Source organism: Phoca vitulina, unplaced genomic scaffold (assembly GCF_004348235.1).
Source record: "Phoca vitulina isolate PV1807 unplaced genomic scaffold, GSC_HSeal_1.0 scaffold65, whole genome shotgun sequence".
Lineage (NCBI taxonomy): Eukaryota > Metazoa > Chordata > Mammalia > Carnivora > Phocidae > Phoca > Phoca vitulina.
The window spans coordinates 3,073,105-3,089,521 of record NW_022589768.1 but is presented as its reverse complement, the minus strand read 5'-3'; the positions used below and the strand labels follow the sequence as shown (position 1 = coordinate 3,089,521).

Below are 16,417 nucleotides of genomic sequence, written 5' to 3'. Positions count from 1 at the left end.
GAAGAGTTTATTTTAGTGACTTAGAAATAGATTGCAAAAAAAATCTTTAGAAGAAGATATATAATGAAAAGTAATAATGTAAAATGACCTGAATTTCAAATCCCATTTTATGTCAGAAGAAAAGAAAAGGGTGGGGGAAAGATGTGGGAAGGAAAACTTCACCTTTCCTCATCCTAGAAGGAGAATTGGGGATCTAGGAGATGTCATTTGTGTTTTTTAACTAACTTTTTAAAATTTGGAGGTAGGTAAGGCATTCAGGGGACCTCATACAATGGAAAGTCCCCTGTTCCCACTCCCTTGTTCACCCTCCCCTTGCACCTGTACCCCACACACCCAGGTAAACACCCTCATTAGATTCTTACATATCCTTGCAGAGATTCTCTATGCAAGCATGAATACTTATTTTTTTCTCTTTCTTATATAAAAGTTAGTATATTCAACATACCATTCTCTACCTTGTATTTTTCAGCTGAGAACATTTTTTTCTAAACAGTGTCATTGAAATATGAGATACAAAAAATTGCATATATTTAATATATATAATTTGATGAGGTTGGATACATGCATACACTCATTAACAATCCTCACAGTCAAGGTAATACACATATCCATCACCTCCAAAATTTACCTTGTGTACCCCTTTTTTTGTGGTAAGAACACTTAACATGAGATCTACTCTCAACACATTTTTAAGTGCATAATTCAGTATTGTTGACAGTAGGTGCTATGCTGTATGGCAAATCTCTAGAACAAATTCATCCTGTATTAGCTGAAACTTAATACAATTAAACCATGCTTCTCCATTTCTCCTTCCCCCGGCCCGTGGTAACCACCATTCTCTCTGCTTCTGTGAACTTAACTATTTTAGTCATTTGAGAGGAAGCATGTTGTATTTGCCCTTCTGTGACTGGCTTGTTACAGTTAGCATGTTTTCTAGGTTCATCCATATTGTCACAAATGGCAGAATGTCGTTTTTTAAGGCTGTAGAGTAGTCCACTGTGTGTATATACCATGTTTTCTTTATCCATTCACCTGTCAATACATATTCGGGTTGTTTCTTATCTTGGCTATTGGAACAATGCCGCAGTGAATGTGGCAGCGCAGAGACCGTTTGGGATCCAGTTTCAATTCTGTTGGATATATACCGTATCCAGAAGTGGGATTGCTGGATCACACGGTAGTTCAATTTTTTTTTCAATTTTTTGAGGAACCTCCATACTACTTTCCAAAACAGCTGTAGTATTTTACATTTCTACCAACAGTGTAGGAGGGTTCCAGTTTCTCCACAATCTCACCAGCACTTGTTATCTTTTGTGTTTTCAATAATAGCCATCGTAACCAGTGTGAGGTCATATCTCCTTGTGCTTCTGATTGCCCTGATGATGAGTGAGGTTGAGCATCTTTTCACGAACCTGTTGTCTGTCTTATGCCTTTGGAGAAATGTCTGTTCAAGTCCTTTGCCCATTTTTAAATTGGGTTATTTGTGTATTTGCCATTGAGTTGTAGGAGTTCCTTATATATTCTGGATATTGACCTCTTATTAGATAAATAGGTTACAAATATTTTCTCAGATTCTGTAGGTTGCCTTTATATTTTGTTTCCTTTGCTGTGCAGAAACTTTTTAGTTTGATGTAGTCCCACTTGTCTGTTTTTGTTTCCGTTGATTATGCGTTTGGTGATCCAGGAAATCATTCAATGTCAAGGAGCTTTTCTCCTGTGTTTTCTTCTAAGAATTCTACAGTTTCAAGTCTTACGTTTGTCTTTAATCCATTTTATATATATAATATTTTGAAATGATCGTGTGGTTTTTATCCTTCATTCTGTTAATGTGGTCTGTCACATTAATTAATTTGCATGTGTCCCAGGGATAAATCCCAGTTGGTGATGTTAGATGATCCTTTTCATGTGTTGTTGAATTCAGTTTGCTAGTATTTTTTCGAGTATTTTTGCATTTGTGTTCGTTAGAGATGTTGACCCGTAGTTCTCTTTTCTTATAGTGTTTTTTTCCCAGCTTTGGTATCAGAGCAATGCTGACCTCATAAAATGAGTTTAGAAGTATTTCTTCCTCTTAAATGTTTTGGAAGAATTTAGGAAGGATTGTATTAATTCTTCTTTAAAAGTTTGGTATAATTCACCAGTGAAGTCATCTGGTCCAGGACTTTGGTTTGTTGGAAGGTTTTGGATTACTGATTCAATTTTCTTGTACATTATTCACGTCTGTTGAACTTTTCTGTTTCTTTATGATTCAGTCTTGGTAGTTTGTACGTTTCTGTAAATACATCCATTTCTTCTAGATTTGGTGTATAATTATCCAGAATAGTCTCTTGTGATCCTTTTGGTTTCTGTGTCATCAGTATTCTTTTAAAAAAAATTTATTTATTTATTTATTTATTTATTTGAGAGAGAGAGAGAGCGAGCACAAGCAGGGGGGAGGGGCAGAGTTTGGTAAGGGAGAAGAAGACTCCTTGCTGGGCAGGGAGCCTGATGCAGGACTCGATCCCAGGATCCTGAGATCATGACCTGAGCTGAAAGGCATATGCTTAACTGACTGAGCCACCCAGGCGCCCTCTGTGTTATCAGACTGAATGTCTCCTTTTTATTTATTTGAATCCTCTTAATGATTTCTTTGTAAGCTTAGATAAAGGTTTTCAGTTTAGTTTATCTTTTCAAAAAAAAACCCGGCTCTTATTTATGTTAATATTTTCTATTGGTTTTCTCTTCCTTATTTTGCTTATTTGTATTCTAATCTTTGTTTTTTTTTCCCCCTTCCTTCTAATTCGGGGTTTAGTTTGTTCATCTCTTTCTAGTTCCTTGAAGGCTAAAGTTAGGTTGTTTGAGATCTTCCTTCTTTTGTAACATTGGCATTTATTGCTATAAACTTCCTTTCTAGTACTGCTTTTGTTGTATCCCACAGGTTTTGCTATGTTGTATGTTTATTTTCATTTGTATTAGGTATTTTCTAATTTCCCTTCTGATTTCTTCTTTGACTCAATGGTTGCTCAAGGGTGTCTTGGTTAATTTCCACATATCTGAATTTTCTAATTTTCCTTCTGGTACAGATTTCTACTTTTATTCCATTGTGGTTAGAAAAGATACTTGGTGTGGTTTCAGCCTTCTAAATTTATTAAGACTTGTTTTGTGGCCTAATATGTGATTTGTCTTGGAGAATGTTTCATCTGGGCTTGAGAAGAATGTATATTATGGTACAGGTGGGTGGAATACACTATGTCTGTCTGTTGGGTCTATTTGGTTAATAGTGTAGTTCAAGTCCACTGTTTCCTTATTAATTTTCTGTGTGGACATACTATCCATTGTTGAAAGTGGGATATTGAAGTCCCCTGCTATTACTGTATTGCTATCTGTTTCTCTTTATAGATCTATCAATGTTTGCTTTATATATTTAGGTGCTCTGATATTAAGTGCATATATATTTATGATTGTTATATCTTCCTGAAGAATTGACTCTGTTATCAATATATACCATCTTTATATCTTGTAACAGTTTTTGACTTGACATTATTTTGTCTAATGTAAGTACAGATACCCCTGCTCTCATTTGGTTACCATTTGCATGGAATCTATTTTCCCATCCCTTCACTCTCAGTCTGTGTATGTCTGTAATTCTAAAGAGAGTCTTTGTAGGCAGCATATAGTTGGAGCTTTTCTTTAAATCAATTCAGCCACTCTGTGCTTTTTGATTGAAGAGCTTAATCCATTTATGTTTAAAGTAATTATTGATAGGTAAGGATTTAGTATTGCCACTTTGTTAATTTTTTTTCTATCTTATTTGTGGTCCTTTTGTCTCTTTTCCTCTATTTCCATCTTCCTTTGTGATTTGTTGATTTTTTTTTTTTAAAGATTTTATTTATTATTTATTTGAAAGAGAGAATGAGATAGAGAGAGAACATGAGGGGGGGAGGGTCAGAGGGAGAAGCAGACTCCCCGCTGAGCAGGGAGCCCGATGTGGGACTCCATCCAGGGACTCCAGGATCATGACCTGAGCCGAAGGCAGTCGCTTAACCAACTGAGCCACCCAGGCGCCCGATTTGTTGATTTTTTTAACAACGACATGCTTTGGGTTTTTTTTTTTTTTTCTTTTCTTTTGCATAGCTACTATAGGTATTTTTTGTGTGGTTACTGTGGGGTTACATAAATCATCTAATATTTATAATTGACTATTTTCAGGTGATAACAACATAACTTCAATCTAATACAAAAACTCTACACTCTGTACTTCTCTATCTTCCTGCTTTATGTTACTATGTCACACTTTACATGTTTTTACATTGAGTATCCATTAACAAATTTTCATATTTATATCTTACTCCTTTGTCTTTTAACTTTTATATTAGACTTAAAAGTGATTTATACAGCTCCATTACAGTATTATAGTATTCTGTACTTATTTTGATTTTGCTAAATTGCTGTAAACTAGTTTATTTTTTTAAGTAAATTGTAACATTATTGGAACTTAAAATACAGCATTTAATTTCTACTTTACAAGACAAAAGGGCACAAAGAAAGGATAACCAAAGTCAAAGGCCCATAAAAGGCCCATAAAAAGTCAAAGGCCCATATTTACCTTTTCTGGTGAATTTTATACTTTCATATGCTTTTGTGTTATTGTTTTCTGTTCTTTCATTTCAACTTGCAGAACTCTGTAGCATTTCTTATGAGGCTGGTCTAGTGATGATGAACTCACTCAGCTTTTGTTTGTCTGGGAAAGTCTTTATTCCTCTTTCATTTCTAAAGGACAGTTTTGCTAGGTATATTATTGGTTGGCCACTTTTTTCTTTCAGTAATTTGAGTACATCATCAATATTTCATTGCATTGATATACTGTAAGTTAATATTGTTGGATATGTGACTTGTTTTCAATCTTTTGCTTTTATATAACTGCATAAATAGAACATTTTGTATGCAGGTGTATTGATAGCATTAATTCCTAGGAAAGGGGATTACTCTTTAGAGGATAAATACAATTATAATTTTGGAAGATTTTGCTAAATTGCTGTCAACTAGTTTATTTTTTTAAGTAAATTGTAACATTATTAGAACTTAAAATACAGCATTTAATTTCTACTTTACAAGACAAAAGGGAACAAAGAAAGGATAACCAAAAGTCAAAGGCCCATAAAATCAGAAGGTATAGAACAATGACAAGGTAAACCCAGACATATCTGTAATCACACTAAATATTAATAGGGTTAACATTGCTATTAAAAGCAAAGGCCCTTAGATTGGGTTTCCAAATAAAACCTAATGATACACTATTACAAGAGACACTTCCAAAATAGAGTTATACAGAAAATTGTAAAAATTGTACAAAAGTATATTAAGCAGAAGAAAACAGAATAACTAGCAGTCACAAAAGTAAAATCAGGCAAGACAGGATTTAAGACCCTAAAAAAAGATAAAAAGACACCTATTAAAAAAAATCCACAGTAAAGTATCATCAACATGAACTGTCATTGCTAGATAAGATATAATACATAAAAACAAAAATAGGAAAAACACAAGGAAAAATTGATAAACATAGTAGACTGGAGCACTTTTTTCTGGACAGAAGAGCTCAAGGAGAAGCAAGTTAATAAGGACACATACTAAAAGAATATAATAAGACTTAATTATTGTAAATATTTGAACTTTATACCCCAAAAAGAAATAATATACCTTCTTTTCAAGTATGCATAGAACATTTACCAAAAAAGGTGATTGCATATTAGGCCACAAATATACCTTAGAAATTTCAAGAAACAGCAGTTGTTTGGACTGCATTTTCTGATTATAATGCACTAAAGTTACAACTCCCTTGCAAAAGGTCAGGTGATTAAAATACCAACAAGTTGGAAATTTTAAAATTCCTTCCCAGGTAGGATGTGAATCAAAGAGGAAATCAGATGCAGTTACCAACTATGCTGAAAATCCTTCTGTCCCACAGATTTTATCCTGAACCCTCCCCTATGCTCATTTCATGCATTCCTCTTTAATCATCTCATTTAATTTCATGATTTCAATCATCATTTCTGTTAATACTTGTGTCTCCAGTTTAGACATTTCTCCTGGGTTCCGAATCCAGTCAGTTGATTTTGGATGTCATTTAGCTACCTCAGTCTCAACACACTTACAATAATTTCTCACGTACTCCATGCAGATCTGCTCTTCCTCTGGTTTTTCCCTGTTTCAGTTAATGGCACCACCATCTATCTGCATGTCATCCTTAAATCCTTCTCTCCTTTACTTCCCCATGTAAAGTCAATCACTGTGTCCTATTGGTTTTTTCCTCCTGTGTCTCTCTAGACCCACTGCTCCTGCCTCCACTGTCCCATCTTTGTCTCTCACCTCAGTTGCTTTTGTAACCCTCCAACTGGTCCTCCTGACCCATGTCCCTGTCTTCCTTGTTTTACATCACATCCAGGCTGAAATTAATTAATTAATTAATTAATTTTCCTTCCTTCCTTCCATCCTCCCTCCCTCTTCCTTCCTTCCTTCCTTCCATCCTCCCTCCCTCCCTCCCTCTCTCTCTCTCTCTCTTTCTTTCTTTCTTAAAAGAGGGAGTGAGAGTGCAAGCAGGGAGGAGGGGCAAGAGAAGAGGGAGAGAGAGAATCTTAAGCAGGCTCCACACCCAGCATGGAGCCCAGTGCGGGGCTTGATCTCATGATGCTGAGATCATGACCTGAGCCAAAAATCAAGAGTTGGATGCTTAACCGACTGAGTCACTCAGGCTGATACTTCTAAAGCACCAATCTGATATCTTCAGATCGTTTAAAATAATTATTGTTTAAAATAATTACATTGTTTCCCATTTTCCTTAAAATAAATTCAACCAAATTCCTTACTATGGATAATAAATTTGCATTTGATAGACACCTTCTCACCTCTTATCTCATCTTTCCTCACTCCTCCTCCATGTACTTTAAGCTCGTCATAATAAACTTCCATGATTCCCCAAAGGGGAATTTTACTCTATTTTACTTTGTGTCTAAGACTTAATGCCCACTCTTCCTTGGGCCTAAAACAGCCTCTCCACCACTGCTATCCCCTTCCCTTGACATATTCCTCCTTGTCCTAAGGTATAAGCTGAGGTGTTCCTTCATGTGGGGATCTTCCATCTCCTCAGTCTGCATTAAGTGCAGCTTCTATGTGATGGCATCCAGTGTTCACCTTTATCATAGGCCCTTATCTCCTTTTATTGCAATCACCTGTTTCCCTCAAAGCCCTACCTTAAAATTAAGTTTCTTTTTCCTTTTTTTTTTAAATTAAGTTTCTTGAGGAACTTAGTTCACCATCATATCCTTAGCCCCAGCACTGAGCATCACATAGAGTAGGCACTTCAGAAACATTTTTTGAATGAATGAATTAATGGCGATAATTGTATTGCATTTCAAAATACAAGATATATAGTCAAAGCTGTATTCAAAAGAAAATTAATAGCTTTAAATATTTTAATTTTAAAATAAGAAAATTAAAATACACTATCAACTCAGAGACTTAGAAATTTCCATGTAAACTAGAAATAAAAGGAAATTTCTTTGATTTGACAACAACTATCAGAAACCAAAAGCAAATATCATGCTTCAGGAGGGAGCTTTAGTAATATTCCCTTTAAAGTTGGAAATAAGACAGATATGTTTGTTGTAACTGTCCTTATTCAGCATTTAGAGACATTAGCCAATGCAATGCAATAGTTAGAAATAATAGGTATACATATTTGAAAAGAAGAGATAAAATTATCACTATGTGTAAATATGATTGCCTTTTATTTTTTAAATTTTTATGTGTGTATGTATTTATTCATTATTTTTTTTAGAGAGAGAACGTGAGCATCAGGGAAAGTGCAGAGGGAGAGGGAGAGAGTGAAAACCTTAAGCAGGCTCCATGCCCAGTGCGGAGCCCAACACAGGGCTCGATCTCATGACCCTGAGATCATGACATGAGCCAAAATGAAGAGTTAGACACTTAACCGACTGAGCTACCCAGGCACATCTGGTTTTTTACCTCTAAAAAAAAAATCAATTGAAAACTATTAAATACAGTTGACCTTGAATGACACAAGTTTGAACTGTCTAGGCTCACCTTTAAGTGGATTTGTTTTATTTTTTATTTATTTATTTATTTATTTATTTATTTATTTTTTTAAAGATTTTCTTTATGTATTTGACAGAGAAAGACACAGCGGTAGAGGGAACACAAGCAGGGGGAGTGGGAGAGGGAGAAGCAGGCTTCCTGCTGAGCAGGGATCCTGATGCGGGGCTCGATCCCAGGACCCTGGGATCACGACCTGAGCCGAAGGCAGACGCTTAACCACTGAGCCACCCAGGTGCCCCTAAGTGGATTTGTTTTATAAATACAGTCCTGTAAATGCATTTTCTCTTCCTTATGGTTTTCTTAATAACATTTTTTCTTTAGCTGACTTTAGCGTAAGAATACAGCCTATAATACATATAATACACAAAATACATGTCGGTGACTATTTGTGCTATTGGTGAGACTTCTGTTCAACAGCAGGCTGTTAGTAGTTAAGTTTTGGGGGAGTCAAAACTTACATATGGAATTTTGACTGTGCGGGGGAGGGGAGTCGGCATCCTTAGCCCCCACATCGTTCAAGGGTCAGCTGTAATAAAGTTCAGTGAGATGGCAATCCAAGAGAAATATACAAGGGTTCACACCTTCCCAATAGCTTTATTGTTAGCAATAAACAACCATAAAATATATTTTTTTAAAGTCTGCTAACTTTGGCAATAAACACTGTAAGGTATGCAGGAATAAGTTTATCAAGAAATATGCAAGACCTACCTACATTGTGTTTAGGAGATCAGTTCTGGAATAAACCGTGGGTGTGAATCTTGGCTCCGATGTTTACTAGCTGGAGACCTTAGGGAAGTTCGACCCCTCTGTGTGTATGTGTTTGTAGAAGTGACTAGAAAGGCATATGTACATGTGATTAGCACTTGTCTGGGTATTTAGGTTCCAGCCTAGTGTTGACTTGGCCATCTTCCCTGGTGTAAGCTGGAGCTAACCAGACCTTCGCGGGGCAGGCGTTTTGCCTACTATAAGGAGCATTGAAAATGTCGTGATGATAGCGGTGACACCTGTTTTTGGCAGAAAGCCTCACCACGCCTGCACATTCTCTCCAAGCAGAGCACCGAGGGGGAGAGCACATCGCCAAAACCACTTACTATAGCTGGATCTCAGGATCATCTGAGGCTGCCCCAGCCCTTCAGAACCAAGAGAGGTTCCTCTGAGTTTTGCATTTCATATCCCAGCAAGATGCTAAGACTTCTCAAGATTGGGGCGGGGGGAGCAATTCTTTCTATTTCTCGTGCTCCTCTCTGTGTCCAGAGGTGTTGCTGACAGTCCCTGCACCTCGCTACATCAACCAGACTTGAAACTCAACGCTTTGTGTTCCCTGAAATTATATTCTTGTACTAAAGTAGCAATGAACAAGTTTTGTTTTTTTTTTCCCTAAAGATTTAATATTTTTTTCTGAAGGAGGGACATTTTGTTGCCGATGCACAGCAAGTAACTTAAAGATTCGCCTTAGATAGTTTTGCTTTCTGGAGACTTCTTTGTGATAACTCAGCACTGGGCATTTCTCTCTGTCTCTGCTTCTAGCTCCTCTTTTCCAACCACTCTCCTGCTCCCCCCACTCAGCTTTGTATTTCTTCTTTTTTCTGATATGGAGCTACCCCACCCTCTTTGGCTCCTCTTGACTTACATACATACCCCAGTCAGGTGCATCATAGACCAAAGCCCTTTGCTTTGATGGAATCTCCTCCCTGCCGTCGAGGATCTGTAGAAACAGAAGTAGCCATCTGTCCTATTATATGTAATTAAGCCCATTCGCTAACTTGTGGTCAGAATGCTAAATGGTATTTGTCATATGGTTCTGTGGCCCTATTCTTAAAGGAATTTGCCTTTGTCATATTTGTTTTTATTCCAAAGGTGTCCCTCAGCCTAATATAACTTGGTTGAAGAGAGGAGGATCTCTGAGTGACAATGTTTCCTTGCTTTTCAATGGATCCCTGTTGTTGCAGAATGTTTCCCTTGAACATGAAGGAACCTATGTCTGCACAGCTACCAATGCTCTTGGAAAGGCAGTGGCCATGTCTGTACTGCACCTGCTGGGTAAGTGTCACATTCTTCGGGTTCAAGTGCTTCCTGTAACACGTACAAGCAGCCCCCCGTTTGGTTGATCCTGGAGCCGAGGAGTAAACAAGATGGACGTTAGATGGTTTTAACCGTGCCTTGCCACATACAAACGAGCACTGAAGCTGGCATTTCGTCCTACCCAGGTCTTCTCTGAGAAGGCTGTGATTTTCTTGCTAATACTTCTCTTCCCAAGAACCTACACTGGCATATGGTCTTCTGCCCAGAATCAAGACCCTTCATGTTCTGCCTCTGTATTTGCGTATCTGCTGACCCCAACCCCCAGCCCAAGCTAGCAGTGAGCTCTGTTCTAGTGAACATGGTTTCCTGCCCTGTGATCTGACAGACTCCCCCACCCATGTGCTGTTTCCGTGGAAGTATCACTTCCAGGCACACTGCTCTCCAAAGAAGAGAAATGGAGGGCCAACTTCTGTCTCTTACAGAAGAATTCCTATCTCCTGTGGGAACCCCCTGGATTTCATTTGACCTCTTTTCTCTGGTCGAACCACCTGGTATCTGATTAAGTCCAAACACACATTGTTCTCCAATTGTTTCCTCTTTTACTTCTGTTTCCTCAGCTAAATTGTAGGTCCTTTAATTATAGAGATCATGTGTGATTTTTTTTTTTTTTTGCAGTCCTGAGGATATAATATAGTATAAGGCACACAGTAGGTACTCAATAAATACTAATCAGTTGAGTCTTAGGACACCTTACAGTTGGGTCAGTGATGTCATTTGGAGAAGCTCATTACAATGTGCCCCTTGGCCCAGGATGACAAGCTGCTTCTGCTGCTTCTGCTATCTGTAGGGATAATTTCTGGAGTTCAACAAATTTTTGTCACCAAAATGGGCTTTAAATTGTTGAGGTTTTAGGGCTCGGTAAATGATACTCCTCTTTCCCATCAGGGTTTGGAACCAGTTGAGAGTTGATGACAGAAGTCAATCAGATGGACATTAGGGATCATTTGTTATTCTTCTTTGTATCTCCGGCACCTAACACAGGTGTAATCAGTGTTAAATAAGTGTTTCACAAATGAATGAAATTGAGTTGTTGGCAGACCTGGTATGAGATTATTATAGAATCCACTGCGGAATCAAGAGGATGATGGAAAAGAGCCTTCTCCATGGCTTTTCTTGTTGGCAGTTAGAGGTGCCCGGGGACATGCACAGGTGGGAGATGCCAATGTGGGGAGTTAGAACAGTTGTCATGCACAAAACACTTTGGTGTTCATTAACTCCTCCGATATTTACAAGAGCACAGGGTTGGGGCAGTCATTTTTAATCCCACTGCATGAATGAGGAGAACTAAAACTCACAGAAAGTTTTCCTGGAGCCCAAATATATAGCCTTCTCTTTGAGCGTTCTTCATGCTGCCCCTCCTGGACCATCAGTGCTGATCAGGAAGGCTCTGGTGTACCTCCGTGTGGCCCTTCCCAAAGAGTCCCCATGGTCTTCTAGGATCTTGGAATGGAAGATTTTCAACTGATGGGCTTGGCCAAGCCTGTCTGATTCTTGAATGCCTTCCCCATGCTCTGAGAAGTGCCAGCCTTATTCCTTGCTTCTGCTCGTCTCCACTCATGAAGCTGCATGGCCATCTCAGCCTCGCCCCGCATACCTCTTCTCTCAGGAGTACCTCCCACTAAGCAGCTCATGACTTTGCTTAAACTGACTGAGGAATCAAGAATGTCTTACATGACACAATGCATGCCATTCTTCCACCGCCCTGCGCTTAGAGCTTCACAGTCTTCCTGAAAGCCCACACTCCCCACCACGTGAGGTGCTCTGTGAAACCTCACTCATTCTCCTGTTGCCAAGGCTCCTGTTGAGTGGAAGAGCTCTACTGTTCTCAGAGGACTCCTCCAATCCCTTCTGGAATTTTGGTGAATCTGTTTTTTCCCATCTTATTAAGCTATAAACTCTGAAAACATGCACAGATACCACGTGTTAGCAGAGTTGCTCTAACTAGACCCCTATAGCACCCACACACCCAGACCCACATGTAACTCCCAGATCTGTGTGAGCCTGAGCATCCAGGACAGAGCATTTCTTTGGAAAGAGCTGACTTCCTAGTAGTTGTCTTCTTTAAGAACACCCAAGCTGGGACAAGAATTAGATATTGTTTAACTGGAAAACAAGGGCTCCTTCTTTCTTTTTTCTTTTTTTTCTCAGAACAAAGACGTTTGGACAGTAAAAGCATATTTCCCAAGGACTATAAAAAGCATATGCTCCAGGCATCCAACGCCGGAACCAACAGCAATGACCCGACAGGAGAACCCCGACCTCCAGGTCAGAGATTCTGACTTTTTAGGGATTTGCCATTTGTGAGGCATGTGCAGGGGAAAGGATTTAGCTACAAGACTCCATGTTTTGCACTTCTCAATAATTAAAATTATTCCTAGACATTTGGCCAGCTTTTCCCTTGCCCTCGGTCTTCTGTGGTTCAACTTGTTCCTTCCATATTGAAACATTTTTGAAAAAGAAATCACTCCTGAGGAAGCCCGCAGAGCCCCATATCCTAAATGTGCATCATTATTTGTGATAAAACAGGGATTGGCTTTCCAGTTTTAAAACTATTGCCAACTTGGCCAATATTCACAGAGGGAAGATTTGCTGAGTTCTGGAACCAATTCTTTCATTTTTCTCTTTTCATAAGTTTTTTCCCCTATACTTATTAACTTTGTTATGCATTGCTGTTTGGTCAGGAGAACCTAATCTAAGTATTTCAAGCTGGCAAAACTCTTTAGGAGGCCAAGGGAGAGAGGTAGAGTTAAGAAAATCAGAAATGCTGGAATCACAGGGAAAAGGTACTGATGATCTCAGATTCTTGTAGCTCAGAAGTGAGAAAGTCACAGAAGGATGCAGAGAAGCTCCTATTAGATTTCATGCTTTATTATACCTCCTATACAGGAACAATACTGGCTACATCATTTTGACCTTTTAAATCTTGAGCAAATACCTCCCCTTTGCAGAACATATCCCAAAGGATAACTCTGCAGGTAGGGATTCTAGAAATGTGGTTCCTAGGCTCCCACCTTCTCAGATGCAGGGAGAGCATAGAAGAGGAAAACAGTGTTGGGCCACCAATCAAACAGTCCAGCTCATGTTATTTATGACTTCATTCTCCAGGAGTATTTATGTATTTCTTCTCCTCTGCCAGACATAAAACTACCATTATAAAATGCACTATTATCCATTCATTCAGCCTTTGTCTTAGTCTGTTTGGGCTACTATAACAAAAACCATAGACTGGGTGGCTTAGCAACAACATACATTCATTGCTCTCAGTTCTGGAGGCTGTGAAGCCCAAGGTCAAGGCACCAGCAGATCAGGCGTCTGGTGAGGGCCCACTTGCTGTGTCCTCACGTGGCAGAAGGAGTGAAGAAGATCCCTGGGTTCTCTTCTGTAAGGACACTAACCCCATTCCTGGGGGCTCCACCCTCATGACCTCCTCACCCCCTGAGGGCCCCACCTCCTAAGACCATTTCATTGGATGTTAGGATTTGACATATGAATTTTGGAGAGACACAAACATTCAGTCTATGGCACCATCCAACAAGTGTTTGCCCAGTGCTTACTCTTGCCAGGCTGGGGGTCAGAGGTGAGCTAGCCCTTGGGAAGCTCATAGTCTCTACAGGGAGGCAGTCATGTAAACAGGTATTTTGAAGCCGGATGACAAGTGCTGGAATAGAAGGATGACCAAGTCCACTGGCAGCACTAAGGAAAGGGCCCACCTCTCTCTGGAGAAGACAACCCCGTTTTCACGTGGGCCATGATGTTTGTTCTGGGAAGAGGAAGAAGAACATTCCAGGCAGAGAAACAGATGTGCAAAGGCAGATAGGAATTCCATGTGGAAGGGAACATGAAATCAAGGAACTCCCTCAAATCAATTAATTTAAAAATTGGATATTCATGAGGCTGAAACTGCTGGGAAAGTTGAAGCCTTTGGAATATTTAAACATTTGGTTTATCAACACTGCCTTTCTTGTTTGACCACCTCCTACACACACACACACACACACACACACACACACACACACACACACACACACCTGCACATACACGTGTACACATTCTGGAATATGCCAGACCTTCAGTGGATCCCTACCTTAGCATTTCAAAGACACTCCTTTATTAATTGACCAAATACTTCTTGAGTACCTAATCTATAACATGCCCTGTCCCAGCAGTGGGCAGGACAGAAGAGCTCCTCACCCTCATGGACTTGGCATTCCAGTAGGAGAGATGGACAGTAAACAAGGAAACAAACATATATTTCCCTGTGGTAAGTGCTATGAAGGAAACAAAATAGGGTGATAGCATAGTGATTGCATGCAGCCACTTTGGAGAAGAAAGTCAGGACAAGCCTTCTAAGGAGGTGATAGTTGAGTCCAGACCTAAACAATGAGATAGAGCCATCCATGCACAAAGATGAGGAAGGAGCATTTCTGGCAGAGGGAATAGTGAGTGCAAGGACCATAAAGTGGGAACAAGCTTAATGTGGTCAAGAAACACAAAGAAAATTCATGTGATGGGGGCACCATGGGGGAGAGGTGGGGCGGGGGTATGAAATGAAGTTGGAAGGTGGCTGAGGACCATATCATTCAGAGCTTTGAAGGTCAAGGTAAAGACTAGAGTTTATTCCTGTTTCCCCAGCACCATTGGTTGAAGAGACTGTCTTTTCCCCATTGTATATTCTGGTTTCCTTTGTCATAAGATAATTGACCATATAAGCATGGGTTTATTTCTGGGTTTTCTGTTCCATTCTATTGATCCAGCTGTCTGTTTTTGTGCCAGGATCATACAATGCAAAGAATGAAACTCGATCACGTTCTTACACTATACACAAAAATGAACTCAAAATGTATTAAAGACCTAATTGTGAAACCTGAAACCATAAAAATCCTAGAAGAGAGCACAGGCAGTTGTCTCTCTGACATTGTCTGTAGAAACATTTTTCTAGATACGGATCCTTGGGCAAGGGAAACAAAAGCTAAAATAAACTATTAGGACTACATCAAAATAAAAAGCTTCTGCACAGTGAAGGAAACAATCAACAAGACAAAAAGACAACCTACCAAATGGGAGAAGATATTCGCAGATGACATATCTGATAAGGGGTTAATATGCAAAATATATAAAGAACTTATACAACTCAGCACCAAAATAACAAATAACCTGATTAAAATGGGCAGAGGACCTGAGCAGACATTTTTCCAAGGAAGACATACAGATGGCCAACAGACACATGAAAAGATTCTCAACATCACTCATCATTAGGGAAATGGAAACCACAGTGAGGTATCACTGCCCACCTGTCAGAATGGCTAGAATCAAAAAGACAAGAAATAGCAAGTATTGGCGAGGATGTGGGGAAAAAGAAACTTTTGTGTACTGTTGGTGGGAATATTGGTAAATTGGTACAGCCACTATGGAAAACACTATGGAGGTTCCTCAAAAATTTAAAAATAGAACTACCGTATGGTCCAGTAATTCCATTATTGGGTATTCATCCAAAGAAAATAAAAATAGGAATTTGAAAAGAAATATGCACCTCTATGTTTATACCAGCATTATTTACAATAGCCAGGATATGGAAGCAACCCAAGTGCCCATCAATAGATGAATGGATAAAGAAGATGTGATACACACACACACACACACACACACACACACACACACACACAATGGAATATTACTCAGCCATAAAAAAGAATGAAATCTCGCCATTTGCACAATGTGGATGGACCTAGAGGGTATAATACTAAGTGAAATAAGTCAGACAGAGAAAGACAGATACCATATGATCTCACTCACATATGTAATTCAAGGAACAAATTAACAAAAAAAGAAAAAATAAAAATAAAAAAACACACTTTTAAATACAGAGAGCAAATGGATGGTTACCCATAGGCTGGGAAGAAGATTGGCCAAACATATGTCTGTTGAGGAACTTATATCTAGAATATATAAAGAACTTCTACAAGTCAACAATGAACTCTCCCCTCCCCCCCACAAGACAACAGGCAAAACACTTGCACAGACAGTTCACAAAAGAAGATATACAGATGGCATCAGGGAAATGACAATTAAACCCACAAAGAGATACGATTCCACGCTTACTAGAATGGTGAAAACTAAGACTGACAACGCCAGATTTGGTTAAGGACGTGAAGCTACTGAAACTCGTATGCATTGGTGGTAAGAGTGTAATCTGGTACAACCACTCTGGAAAACTGTGTGGTAGTTTCTAAGAAGGCTAAGCATGCAC

At 39.1% G+C, this 16,417-nt stretch overlaps 1 protein-coding gene across 1 annotated transcript in view; it reads left to right on the top strand.

Annotated features, from left to right (window-relative positions):
• Nucleotides 1-16,417, top strand: part of ADAMTSL3 (ADAMTS like 3) — a 282,288-nt gene that overhangs the window by 256,137 nt on the left and 9,734 nt on the right. Inside the window, exons 23-24 of the mRNA XM_032391915.1 lie at nt 9,946-10,128; nt 12,319-12,435. Coding sequence (XP_032247806.1) covers nt 9,946-10,128; nt 12,319-12,435 — 300 coding nt within the window. The remainder of the gene's footprint in view (nt 1-9,945; nt 10,129-12,318; nt 12,436-16,417) is intronic.